This window comes from Geotrypetes seraphini, chromosome 5 (genome assembly GCF_902459505.1).
Source record: "Geotrypetes seraphini chromosome 5, aGeoSer1.1, whole genome shotgun sequence".
In the NCBI taxonomy this organism is placed as follows: domain Eukaryota; kingdom Metazoa; phylum Chordata; class Amphibia; order Gymnophiona; family Dermophiidae; genus Geotrypetes; species Geotrypetes seraphini.
In genome coordinates, this window is record NC_047088.1 from 17,970,625 (window position 1) to 17,984,569 (window position 13,945).

Genomic DNA, 13,945 nt, shown 5'->3' on the forward strand with positions numbered 1-13,945 from the left:
CATATCTGAAAGACGTTGTGAAGTATTATTTAACACTGTAGGCCATTTTCTCATTTAGAATATTGGGTACAATTCTGGAGGCCGCACCTTCAAAAGGATGGAGTCGGTCCAGAGGAAGGCTACTAAAATGGTGCTTGGCCTTCGTCATAATATCAGGAGCTATTCTTGATCAGGCTCCGAATATGCAAAACCAAATGAACTCGGCAGTACGTAAAGGTTTCCACATTGGTTGGAAATGACGCACTCTCAGAGCATACTTTGATTTCTTGGCATTTAAGCTATTAGTTCAATCACTGGTATTGAGTCATCTCGACTATTGTAATATTATCAATTTGGCAGGTGTCAACAAAACTATTTCCAGGCTGCGAATTATACAGAACACCACACCTAGACACATTCGGACTGAATAAGTTTGATCACGTCACCCCTTTGAGGCATGTATTGTTTTCAAGCTGGGTTGTATTTATTAGAGTCCTGATGGGTCAAGCTCCACTGTACTTGATTATTTTCAGCTTCCACTCAAAAGTACTCTCGTAAAACTCATGCTTTGTTTATCCATCAGCGAAGGGTTGCAAGTTTAAAAGATAGCGCGAATGCATGCTCTATCAGGCTGTCATTTGGGACAAAGATTTTAAGCAGCTGTTTACCATTTCATTTTCCTATTTAGAATTTTGGAGACACTTGAAAAACCAACTTGTTTTCTAGGTTCTTAGGCAATTAATTTCATCTTCATTCCCTAATTGTCACATTTTATGTCATCTGTAAACTGCATAGAACTGCAAGGTTATGCGGTCTAGAAATTGATTTTATGTTATGTATGGGAGATGAAACTAAGTGTGAAACAGTGGGCAGCCGTCAGGCACAAAAGATAAGTGCTTCCCTTCTTAAAGCACCTTTTGCACCTAATGCACTTTATATTCATTTAAGTTTGACAGCATAAATATTTAAATTAATTCTTATAGCACAAGCACTTTACCAAGACCAATGATGAATTTACTACCCCAGTAAGGGCACGAAAAATCACTCAAGTAGTACCTTGGGTATTTGAGGTCTGGTAGCTCAATATAACTTGACATGAATTTGTTCTCTGGCCTACATATGTTATGTATGGGGACGGAGATCTCAATCTGTACACTTTGGAGGAAAGGCGGGAGAAAGGGAAATATGATAGAGACGTCCAAATACCTACGTGATGTAAATGCGCATGAGTCGAGTCTCTTTCATTTGAAAGGAAGCTCTGGAACGAGAGGGATAGGATGAAGTCAAGAGGTGATAGGCTCCGGAGTAATCTAAGGAAATACTTTTTTTTTTTTTTTTACAGAAAGGGTGGTAGATGCGTGGAACAGTCTCTCGGTAGAGGTGATGGAGACAGAGACTGTGTCTGAATTCAAAAGGGCCTGGGATAGGCACGTGGGATCTCTCTGAGAGAGAAAGAGATAATGGTTACTGCGGATGGGCAGCTCTATGACCTCACAATGCAGGTGCACAGAGCCTTAGCCTATAGGAAGAGGAGATGCAAATGTTAAGAGCCTTAGCCAATAGGGAGAGGAGGAGATGGATGCTGTGGATGGGCCATTTGGCCTTTATCTGCCATCATGTTACAATGTTTCTATAATCATAAAGCTCTCTGACCTCACAATGCAGGTGCACAGAGCCTTAGCCTATAGGAAGAGGAGATGCAAATGTTAAGAGCCTTAGCCAATAAGGAGAGGAGGAGATGGATGCTGTGGATGGGCCATTTGGCCTTGATCTGCCATCAAGTTTCTATGACTTGCCTTTTTTAAATCGCTACAATAACAGCTGCGACAGCGGCCCATCAGTTTTTACCGCAAAGTTTTGAATCTAGCCCTAGGATTAGAATTAAGAGGTGTGCAAGTGCTCAGGGCCATGGAATGTATTGATCAATCAACTAGAACCCGGAGACTATATAAGTTAACCAACGAAAGAGAACAGCTCAAACAGAGCTGAAGGTGCTTGGAAGAGGCCTGTAAAAATTATTTCCTTAAGATTGTTAAATACTTGAATTTTAAAACTGCATTTCCATAGAAGCGAGAGACAGACAAGCTAGCAGCCCATGTGCTTTCCAATGCCCCAGTCTTGCATTATCTGCCCCAAAGACCTTTTTGCATGCATTAATAGAGGACACATTAATTCACTGCATTGCTTTGAGACAAGTTTTCAGGCTCTGTTAGCAACAAACGATACATCCAATTTTATTCTATTTAACATATTCATGCTGCATAAATTTTCTCAGACAGATTTTTCACTTTTCAGCACTTCGAACAAACTAGGACCCAACTGTCAACATTTTGACTTTGTTGTACCTTGAAAACAATTCAATAATTGCATTTTTTAATGCAAAAATATCTAAATAAAATTCTGCAGAACAATAGCGAGTTACTGCAGGTTATCCTAAAAGGAATGCCAACGGGGTTTTGTTATCCAGGGAGTAATTCAGTAAAGTGAAGTGAACAACAATCAATTCTATAACTACAGGTCCTCATTTGCATTCAAATTGTGGCACAGCGTCAGCTAAAAATAGTGCAAAACTGAGCTACAGAAGTTACATCATTGCTGGAGTCAGCTGAATGACGCACTGAACACTGCCATATCAAGACCCAAGTTTGATTGTCAAGTCCCTAGGGTGATGCCACCACCTGTTGGCCAGATTCAATAGGAATCTGCATACATCGGTGCACATTGGGTCTGTTAGTGGGTCCATTAAAAATGTAGTACAGTGATACCTCAGAATCTGAACGCCCCAGTACTCGAACAACTTAGAATCCGAATGAATAATTTGAGCAAATTTTGTCCCAGAATCCGAACGCTGCTTTGGAATCCGAACGCCCTGCACTTTGTTCATGTGTGTTTGTGCATACGTTTCCCTAGCACGCGGGGCACCTATACGTCGTTCAGTTCATTGTCGGAAGCTGTAGCGAAAGCATCTCGTGTGATTTTCGCCTTTGTGTAGTGAGGAAAATACTGTACTGTATTATTATTTATTAATATTTTACCTTAAAATTCAGTGTATTTACTGTTAAAATTTGAGTTTGTGGGATCCAGGAACGGATTAATCCAGTTTCTATCATTTTAAATGGGAAAAATTGTCTTGGAACTCGAACAGGGTTCTGGAACGAATTAAGTTCAGATTCCAAGGTATCACTGTATATGCTAAATGAAATTAACATGTGCTAACCTATGAAGAGGTGGTGGTAGAGACTAAGACTGTGTGGGAATTCTGATATTCTAGTGATGATCATCTGGCATCCGGTGATCACCGCATGGTGTGCTTTAATATTAAGACTGGTGTGGAGAGGGCTTATTCAAAAGTAAAGGTTCTAGACCAGGGCTGCCCAATTCTAGTTCTTGAGATCTACTGGCAGGCCAAGTTTTCAGCATATCCACAATGAATATGCATAAGAAAGATTTGCCTGCACTGCCTTCTTGGTATGCAAATCTCTCTCATGCATATTCATTGTGGATATCCTGAAAACCTGGCCTGCCAGTAGATCTCAAGGACCGGACTTGGGCAGCCCTGTTCTAGACTTTAAAAAAAAACCAACTTTGTTCAGATGAGCAATTACTTTAAGGAATTATCTGGAAGGGAACAGCTGGAAGAAGTAGGAAAGCAATGGGCATAATGGAAAGGAGCAATTGTAAGGGCAACAAACTATTTGGTAAGGAAAAGAAAAGATGGCCGCTTTGGTTCTCAAACACAGTAGCTAAGAAGGTAAGGAAAAAAAGAGGTTAGCTTTCAGAAAAAGGAAGACAAGCTAAAATATCTGGAAAAGGTAGAGAGACTGGTTGAGTAGTTAGGAAAGCAAAGATGCAAATGGAAGAAAAATTAGCTGACACGGTAAAATGGGGGGGGGGGAAATACTTTTTTTTAGATATATTAATGATAGGCAGAAGTGCATTGGGACACAGAAAGGGAGGGAGGGAGGTGAACTTGGGACATAGATGGAGGGAGTGAAAGATGGTGAGGTGGGGCAACAACATGGTTTACAGAAGGAGGGAGTTAGGGAGGGCGCATGAACTTGGAATCATCCACACCGGAGGGAGGGAGTGAACGAGATAGTGAGGTGGGGCAACAACATGGGTTATAGAAGGAGGGAGTTAGGGAGGGCGCATGAACTTGGAATCATCCACACCGGAGGGAGGGCGTGAACAAGATGGTGAGGTGGGGGCAAAAACGGTGGTTCCGCTACCTATGATTGCTAGTGGAGGAGTGGCTTAGTGGTTAGGGCTGCAGCCTCAGCACACTGAGGTTGCAGGTTCAAGTCCAGCGTTGCTCCTTGTGACCCTGGGCAAGTCACTAACACTCCATTGCCCCAGGTACATTAGTAAGATTGTATCCAGGATAGATAGGGGAAATACTTGAGTACCTGAATGTAAACCACTTAGGCCATAAGTGATCTATAAATACTTAAATAAGTCTTGACGTATAAATTATGTAAATGCTTTATTAAATTCACTTTATGAATTTGTCTTCCTTTCCCATGAATTGTCGAACTCTACAAATTGTCGTAGACCTGAAACATTTATAGTCGCTTCCATAAGTGGATATATAGTTATATCATCTGCATAAGTATATACTGTATAACTTAAATTTGAAAAGATTTTTCCTAATTCACTCATACATATGTTAAAACTGGATTGGTTGGCCAAATGGATGCATGCTCAGGATTTGGTCCTAAATAGGGAAAAATCCTCATGCATGTGGATATTGAGATGATCAGATCCTTTGCTGTCTTTACCAGTAATTCATGGTGTGCCTTTGAAGTTTTTGTTTGATTGACAAGCTTAAGTTTCATTTGCATATCAACAAGGTGGTGAAGTCGTGTTTTTATCAATTGCATTTGATCAAACAAATATGATCATTTTTGGAAAAAGGTAATCTGATCAAAATTGTGTATATATTCGTAACAAGTAGGTTAGATTATTGTAATTCAGATAGGGCTTAAACATTTATAATTGGTGCAAGACATGATGGCACACCTTGTTTTGGAGTTGATGAAAACTGATCACATTTTTCATGGTTTGGGGAGTTTAAAATGCTTTGAAGCACGGAGCACCAACATATTTATCAGATAAGATGGTGCAATATGCACCATCAAAGGTGTTGAGATATTCACAATGGTCATCTCTCACATTACCATCTTTATCCATGGTCAATTTAAGAGTTACAAGAAAGCATGCCTTCTGTTATGTTGGGCCTGCTCTCTGGAATTCCTCACCTGCTGAATTGACGAAATTTGCTATTTATCTCAGTTTACACATTTTCTACTGCACTTGCTTGATAACTTGTAGGGTTGTGGGTTGGGGATGTAGTCGGTGATTTGATGTATTAGTTATTGATGAGCACGTGCATTTCTGGTTTTATAATCCGCTTTGGTGTCATTTGGCAGAGCGGTATATCAAATGAAATAAATGAAATCAAAACTCATATTCAACAAACTTTTATGCTATTTGGCTGTATTCCACATGCATGACCTTGAAGATCAAATGAATAATTCTCCAAAATGAGGTAACCCAAGAATGTCATAATGTAGCTCATTTAAAATGATTTAAAACTCTTAAGCCTACATTTTATTTAGGGTTATGACCTGAAAAGCAATTAAGTCTGCAAAGCTGGTCTCATATAGGCAGCAAAATAAATTACCACACACTCTTGACATGGTGTGGTTGAATACATAGAATGGAAAAAGCCAACACATTGTGAGCAATACCTTTTTGTTGAACTAACAAAGTAGAACAGAGCTACCAAAATAGGAGAGAGATAATAGTACATGATTAAAAGGATGTTACCAATCTACTAAAGCAAACTGCAGGTTGCATTACAATGACGGTTTGCTTACAAATTTGTAAAGTTAAAAAAGATTTTGAAATTTTGTGATTTTTCTCCATATGGGAATGACTCTGAATGGGATTTCTAGATAAACACTGACTAGTGGAGGTCTTCCTACACCTTTATGTCACAAATGTGGGAGGGAGAGTCATACATTAGGTCATGCATTTTGGTTTTGCCCCATAATTCAACAATTTTGGAAGCGAATAATAAATTATATGTCAAAAAAATTGGAAGATCTTTGTGCTGTTCTCCTTCTTTCTTTATTTTGGATTTGCCAGAAGCTTTTGGCCATTTACCTAAAGGAAATAGGGCGTTGTGTAGGAAAATGAGTCTCTTGGTTAGAAAATGTATACTTCAATATTGGACGATCCCTGATCCTCCGAGGTTTTGCCATTGGCGGAATCAATTACATCAGTTGGCCATTTGAGAAGCTAGAGATGCTGGAATTAAAAGAAAGCGAAGGATGTTATTTATACAAATCTGGGATTCATATTTGCAAGATTTACATCCTAAGGGCCGAAGTGCCATTTTAAGTTGGATCTCTTAATTGGGGGTTTATATTTAGTTAAATGAAGAGAGTATCATTGGGTAGAATGTACTATTGGGTGGGGAGGGGTGGGTGTGGAGAGGGATGGTGCGGGTTCAAATACATATAGATAAAATGGGGGTTTATTGAAATTGGAATGTCTTTTATTATGTATATTATATTATAAAATTGATGCATTATTGATGAGCTTTGATGTACTTAATTGTATTTGATGATGTTTGCATCAATAAAACTGTTTGAATCTAAAGATCAAAAAACAAAAATAATAAATATACTTTGGGGTACAGGTGGTCATGGAGCAGTGGTTCCCAACCCTGTCCTGGAGGACCACCAGCCAGTCAGGTTTTTGGGATAACCTAATGAATATGCACGAGAGAGATTTGCATATAATGGAGGCGACAGGCATGCAAATCTGCCCCATGCATATTCATTAGGGCTATGCTGAAAACCTGACTGGCTGGTGGTCCTCCAGGATAGGGTTGGGAACCACTGCTCCATGACAACCTGTACCCCAAAGTCTTATAACCCGACTTCTCCCCCCCCCCAAAAAAAAGACAACTACAGCTTTTGTTTTCTTAACAAAAAAGAAGGCAAGCCTGTTCAGAAAAATCTAAGCTTACAGACACATTAAGCATAGGTTTATAATCAAAGAACGCACCCATTTTCAGAAAATTATATGCTTTTCGTTATTTATTTAGTGCAAATAAGTGACAATAGATAGTAAAACACCAATACTATCACCTGGAGTGCAAAGTGTTTTTCACACAGACCATAAACTGACAACAGTGACACCTCACACAGGGAACACCTCGCTTTCATCCTGTACAAAAGTTCCAAAACTGCCGAGCAGGAGAACGTTCCAAAATTCCTTTTGAGGAATTTACCAATGTTAAGAGGAGCTCAAGGAAAAACAGACTTGGTACCAAGGTGGCCCACTTCTCGTTAGGATCTTTACATTCATTTTTTTAATCGGATCAGTGGCCCCCGACTCTGTATAGACTTGGAGATGCAAGCACCTCGTCCAATACAAAGCCAGTTCTCATTTGCAGAGCTTTGTGGTCCACTGAACGAGCCGCAGTTCTGCTTTCCTTGACCAATTAAGACTGTGTCTTTGGTGTCAACCAATACTTACAGAGACGTACAAATTTAACAGTATAAACTAAAGTTGTCTTATTACTACACCTTACGTACAACTACTCAGAAATGAACATAAAAAGATTCTCTACACAAAGTCACAGTGAACACGAGAGCAACAGGTGTCACATTCTCTGGACAGGATGTAAACTACACAGCGAGCGCTTTCGTTTTCAGCCCCTTTTATAAGCGACAGCTGCTCATTTGAATGTAGACTATTTTACTTATGAAGTAGAGTCCACCAAAAAAGGCCGTTTAGGGTAGGACATCTGCCAAAATATTTTTTTAAAAATATGCACAGGAAGTAGCAATTGCTCAAGCATGTGTTTACATTTTTTTGTCGTCGATGCCCGGTGCTGCTCCATGAGTCATCTTCTCAGCAAAGACCACAATTATTATCACCATCCCTGAGACCTTTGGATTAGGGCTCATCTGGAACCTTCCTTCCCTCTCTGCTGCCCCTCTCCCAACCGTAAAATGACTAGGTTTTTCCTAGAAAGATTGAAAAACTGGATTTTAAAGGGCCACATTTAATGCAGAATATTTCTCCATGGGTGGGTCCTATTTAAATATCAAAGAAACAAAACAGCCAGAAAAACACACAAAAAAGTGGAGTCTCAACAAGGTTTCAACAAGGGAAGTGACAGAATCTAAAAGTCGTTAACTATTCCTAAAAAGGAGTCTTTATTCAAGCAAATTGATTTGACCCAGGCATCTTTATTCATACAAATTAATTTGACCCAACACGGTCTGTGTTTCGGCTCCACTGAGCCTACACATCAAGGATCAAGTTATCAAGAACGTATAGAGTCCCTGATACACAAGAATGAATGTGACAGAAAACCAAATTCTGTGGAAAAAATGCTCCCAACTCAGTCGCTTGTTTCTGGTAACAAGCGAATGCCACATTTTTCCCACAGAATTTGGTTTTCTGCCAAATTCATTCTTGTGTATCAGGGAGTCCATACGTTCTTGACAACTTGACCCCTGATGTAGGCTCAGTGGAGCTGAAACATAGACCGTGTCGGGTCAAATTAATTTGTATGAATAAAGACTCCTGGGTCAAATCAATTTGCTCTAATAAAGACTCCCTTTTAGGACTAGTTATGACTTTTTGTTTCCTTCACTTCCTCTATTGAGCTACCGTCATAGATTAAAATATTTTGGGAAAGGGGCACAGAGGTGGTATTCCAGAACATTAGGGACTATGGAACTTTTTGCCTGATATAATCAAATTCCCACAAAGGAGAAAACCTAGAAGAGCGGACTGTGGTTTCTTTCTACCAGAATCGCACTCCTTCCTATGCCCCCCCATTCCTGGGCTCTCCAGACTCTCCCTTGATGGCTTAAACGTGAAGGCAAGCTGGCTCTGCCCTCCTCCCATCCCCTCAGCTCCTCCAATCTGGGTGCAGCACCAACCAGAAAGTAACACCCTGTGCTCTCGTGTTGGTCCAAACGCGGGACAGTGAGTGGTATTTCAGGTCATGGTGGCGTTTCCTCCGAGTGATTCCTACATGCTAGAGGTGCCAGTAACTCCCCCTCCTCCAGCACATCTATAGTTCAACCTAGATAGTCTGCCAGTTTCCAGCTTTGTTCATCACTTATACCAGTAGCTAAACAGCCTGTAACTAACAAAGAACCACCATCCCTGCAAAATGCCACTGAACAGTGCCTGTGCACATACACAAAATGCCTCTACTCATTCATTTAGATAACACGGTTACTCCCTGTAGAGGCCGAGGAAATTTTCCATTAAGGTTTATTTTAAATGTAAAGATGAAGATCTAAAGTTATAGAAGAGGGATTTCTTAAGTGCTATACATAGTATCACCCTTGAAGCTGTTTTTGCTGAACCGCTTTCTCGAGGAAAGTCAACCCATTTATGAAGCATTTCAATCACGTGTCCATGAGGAACTCCCAGGCTCTGGCTACGGAGCTCAATGGCGACGCTGGCACCGTAGATTAGACACCTCTAGGGTTTCCAAGAGCTCTACCGTTTGTCGTCACATACAGATCACAAGCTTAGTCCAGCACCACACTTGAAACGTTTAGCCTGCTGAACTTTCAGTTAAGACGTATTCCACGTGTGAAACCTGAAAGAAAAATTTAAAAACAAAACAAAACAAAAAACTGTCAGAGTCACGGAGGTTCAGATGCTCTGAGAGACAAAATGTGTTGGAGGGCTGGCTGCAGCAACGTAGCTGACTTGATGCAACTGTCCGGAATTTACAGTGTTGTGAATCCGGGGCGAGCTTCCGTAAGATGGATTTGCTGGATGCCAGGAGCTAACATAGTGGTAGGTGGGAACTATTGGCACACAAGACTCATAACCAGGAAGAGGTGGCTGGCTGTACGGGTCCGCCATTACCGGGTAGTAAACTGTTCCATGAGGAACGGATGAAGCCTCAACATTTGGAAAAGCACCTGGGGAAAGACAAAGACAGACACATGACCACCACCTGAGATTCTTTTGCAGGAAAGATCCTACAGATTTTTCTTCTATTATATGCGGGTGTGCAATCACACACCTATGCGTACAAAACAGGGCTCTAGAGGTAGCCAGCTTCCCACACAACTGGGCCACACAGGACAGTACTGTACAAGAAGCCAGGGGGCGACAAAGAGGTGTTACTGGAAAGCAAGGAGCATTTCAGAGTTTGAGGTACAAGGTTACACAATGACATCCAAGGCAAACAATTCAGATAAGAATGAAATAGCTTGTGCTGGAGCCACACTGTATGAAGTGGGAGACAACAGCACTAGGAGACAGTCAAGTATGCAAATGAGGTTTTCCATGTCTATAAATTATACCTATTTAAATACGAGGATCATTTCATAAATAATGCACACTTTTTTTTCAAATTTATGTTTTATTTTATTTTTTCAAGTATTTCTTTATAATCCTTCAATATAGTCTCCCTGATTTGCAATGACTGAGTCCCAATATCTGGGAAGCTTCATTATTCCATCCAAGACACCGTTTTTGTTCAGTTGCCGAATGGCTCGGGTACCGGCTGAAGAAATCTCTTCCAGAGATGCAAAACAATGTCCATACATAGGTTGTTTCAACTTTGGAAAAAGGTCGAAGTCAGGTGGACTCATGTCTGGACTGTAGGGAGCATGAGGTAACACCTCCCAGCCGTATTCGCGTAGTTTTTCAATGACGACATTCCCTATGTGCGAGCGAGCGTTATCGTGAAGAATGAGTGGCCCAGTCGAGAGCTACTGAGGTCGGGTTTTGTGCATTTTTCTGCACATTTATGCAAAAAAAAAAAAAAAAAAAATCCCGATAATACACTGCTGTGACACTTCTTCCACATGGAACTTTGTCTGTGATGATGATGCCTTCATGATCATAAGCAAAAATCATTTGCTTGACTTTTGATTGAGCTCATTGAAATTTTTTGGGTCGTGAGGAAGATGGAGCTCTCCACTCATTGAAAAACTACGCGAATACGGCTGGGGGTTTGTTACCTCATGATTCCTACAGTCCAGACATGAGTCTACCAGACTGTGACCTTTTTCCAAAGTTGAAACAACCTATGCGTGGACATCGTTTTGCATCTCTGGAAGAGCTTTTTTCCGCTGGTACCTGAGTCATTTGGCAACTGAACAAAAACAGTGTCTTGGATGGAATAATGAAGCTTCCCGGATGTTGGGACTCAATCATTGCAAACAGGGAGACTATATTGAAGGATTGTAAAGAAATACTTGGAAAAAAAAATAAAACATGTAAATTAAAAAAAAAAAAATAGTGTGCATTATTTATGAAATGACCCTCGTACCTTCATGACTTAGGAGTATGGCAACTACAACTTCAACAAAAATCTCCAAATACTAAATACTTCAAAAAAAGTGTTCTTATGAAGCCAGTGGAGGACTTTTAACTTGACTGAGTGGTCACAAAACTATATGAAACTTGCAAATTTCCTTTCACTTGCTATCACAGTCTACCTAGACATATATTGGGTTTCATTGAAATGCTAAGAATTTGTCTGATGTTGCGTTGGGAGATTAAGATCAGCCTGATCCCACAGGAGTGAGCAAGGTTGGCACATCACAAAGATGATTACAAAATTATGCATACACTCCCAACTTGTGTGCATGTGTTTCCTTTCTGCCTTCTCCAGCTTCTGTAGCCCCAGCCCCAGTAACAATGGCTGCTAAAGCCTTCACAGCCTACAGGCAGAGCCGTGTGAACAAATTTTGGTTCCTCCACTGCTACCTAGGCATACCGATGCTCCTTATCAGAATACTAACCGTTTGCTGGTTCTAGAGGTACATGGCGGCCATCAATCCTTCCATCGTTATACATTTGAGGCACTGTTTGGTCTATGATAGGAACGGGATCTGAGAATACTGGGTACGGTTCTACAGGTGTGGGTTGTGGCACATGTTGCATATAGACCATAGAGTGCCAGTAGCTTTGGTGGTAACACTTGAATAAAGCAAAATGAGATTAAGTTTAACAAAACAGCAGCAAAACTCAAGAGCATTTAAGTTTGGTTCATATTTCAGTTTGACCTCATATAAAAATTACTACAGCTGCTGACAACTGCACACAGTCATCACCAGAGGAAAAGTTTGTGGATACAAAAGAAGTGTCTCTTAAATCCAAGGCCAATTAGAAAATTGGTGGGTAGGAAAAACAGCCTGAGAGGAATCCCTTAGAGGGATGAATATTAGATGCAATATCTCCTCATTTCACCTAATATCATCAGTGCCTCAAGTGTGCATGTGTGGTTTTCAAATATTTGACTCTTTGATTCCCCTTAGTGGGAATTCCTTTAGATCCTGCTATTCAAGAATTACAACAATTCACAGATTAGCATTTCCTTCTCCGAAAGATATTAAATTTACTTTTAAATTGGTGAGAATTTGGAATGGACTTCCAGATTCTCTAAGACTGGTAGATCAATTATTTCAATTTCGAAAAAGTTTAAAAACCTGGTTGTTTTCACAATAGTTAATTTGTTTTTAGCTGTCGTATAGTAATTTTAAGCAATTCAACATACTTTTTCCTAACTTTTTCCATCCATCTAATCTAACCAATTTCTGTTTTTATCCCACAGTTTTTATTTATGTTTCATTTTTTAATGAACTGTAAACCAAGTCGAGCTCCTTAGGAAGTAGACGTATAGGGAAGAAACCAAAATTAAGTAATGGCTAAAAGCCATCAAGGTTTTTTGAAACAAAAGGGTGACTCAAAACTGGGGAGAAAGGGGAGCATGATTTTTAAAACAGCCCTAAAAAAGAAAAAAAAAAAAAAAATATCGATGACATCATTGCACCTCTAGAAGTCACCAACTAAGTGCTTTTAAAAGAATGTCAACCACCAGTGCAGAAGATTACCCAGAATGCCCAAGGAGGACATCCACCAAAAGCCAGAAGTATATTTTTAAAAAGAATTCTCTAAAAAGAGCATCATCTTGTTTCTATGAGAAAATACCCCTTTCCTCCCCCTCCCAAGGATGGATTTGTGTTATACATCCATACGCAGACAAGGAAGCATTTAGTAAAGCTAAGAGCACATTTAGATGCTTCCTCCAAATATTCTCTATACAGGATGGTCACTGGGGTAATCAAATTTAAATCTTCTATGCAAACCAAGAGCAAAGACCATCAAATTAGGGCACCCGCTGCTAAGTAAAACAGCACTCGGTGCCATGAACTTCATCCCATCAGTTCTCCAAAGCCAATAGCCACAGAGCAGCAAGGTGGACCTCACCCCGACTGTTCCACAATACAGACATGATGGGGCAATTCTGAGTGGGTACCTTTTTGGCACCCCAATGCTGCATGGTGAGAACCTCTTCTGGGTGCCCAGATTTTGTCATACTATCACTCAGTGTCAACTTACACCCATAGACAGGGCATAACTGTGGGCGTATGTAACTTATATGCTCCTCCCATATGTATGCTCCCTTGCATTTATACACCGTCCCCCAGAGTCCGTATAGATCACTCAGATTTGGGCTTGGAGCCAAAATGCGCATGTAAACTAATTAGTCAAGCAGATGCTAACAACCAATCACTCAAATTATAATACACAACACGCTTTCATGAAAAAAATATAATAAATTCAAAAAAAAATTTAAACTTATGTTGATATGATTTATCTAATAAGAAGGTTGTGCTCAGACACATGGAGGACAAAGGAGAACATGTTCCCCAAAAAACCTCACCACCCAATTATTGCTGTACCTTGAAATAAACAATGAATGACTACTGTGCAATGCATCAAAAAAGTAAATGTCACTTATCTGATAGGTAATATTTTTTTGGCCTCGACGTGCCACGTTTCAGCATTTCTTCAGGAAGCCAAACTGAGAGTCTTTCTTTGGGTGTCAGTCTCTTTAGAGCTCAAAATGTTTTAAGAAAAACATTCACTCATCTGCTCAAAACTTTTTTCT

At 40.2% G+C, this 13,945-nt stretch overlaps 1 protein-coding gene across 1 annotated transcript in view; it reads right to left on the bottom strand.

The window, feature by feature from the left end:
* Positions 1 to 9,274: 9,274 nt before the first annotated feature.
* ALG13 (ALG13 UDP-N-acetylglucosaminyltransferase subunit) overlaps positions 9,275 to 13,945 on the bottom strand; it is a 159,400-nt gene continuing 154,729 nt past the window's right edge. Inside the window, exons 27-28 of the mRNA XM_033946081.1 lie at positions 11,793 to 11,970; positions 9,275 to 9,956 (exon numbers count right to left, since the gene is read on the bottom strand). Of these exons, the coding sequence (XP_033801972.1) occupies positions 9,682 to 9,956; positions 11,793 to 11,970 (453 nt within the window). The 3' untranslated portion in view covers positions 9,275 to 9,681. The remainder of the gene's footprint in view (positions 9,957 to 11,792; positions 11,971 to 13,945) is intronic.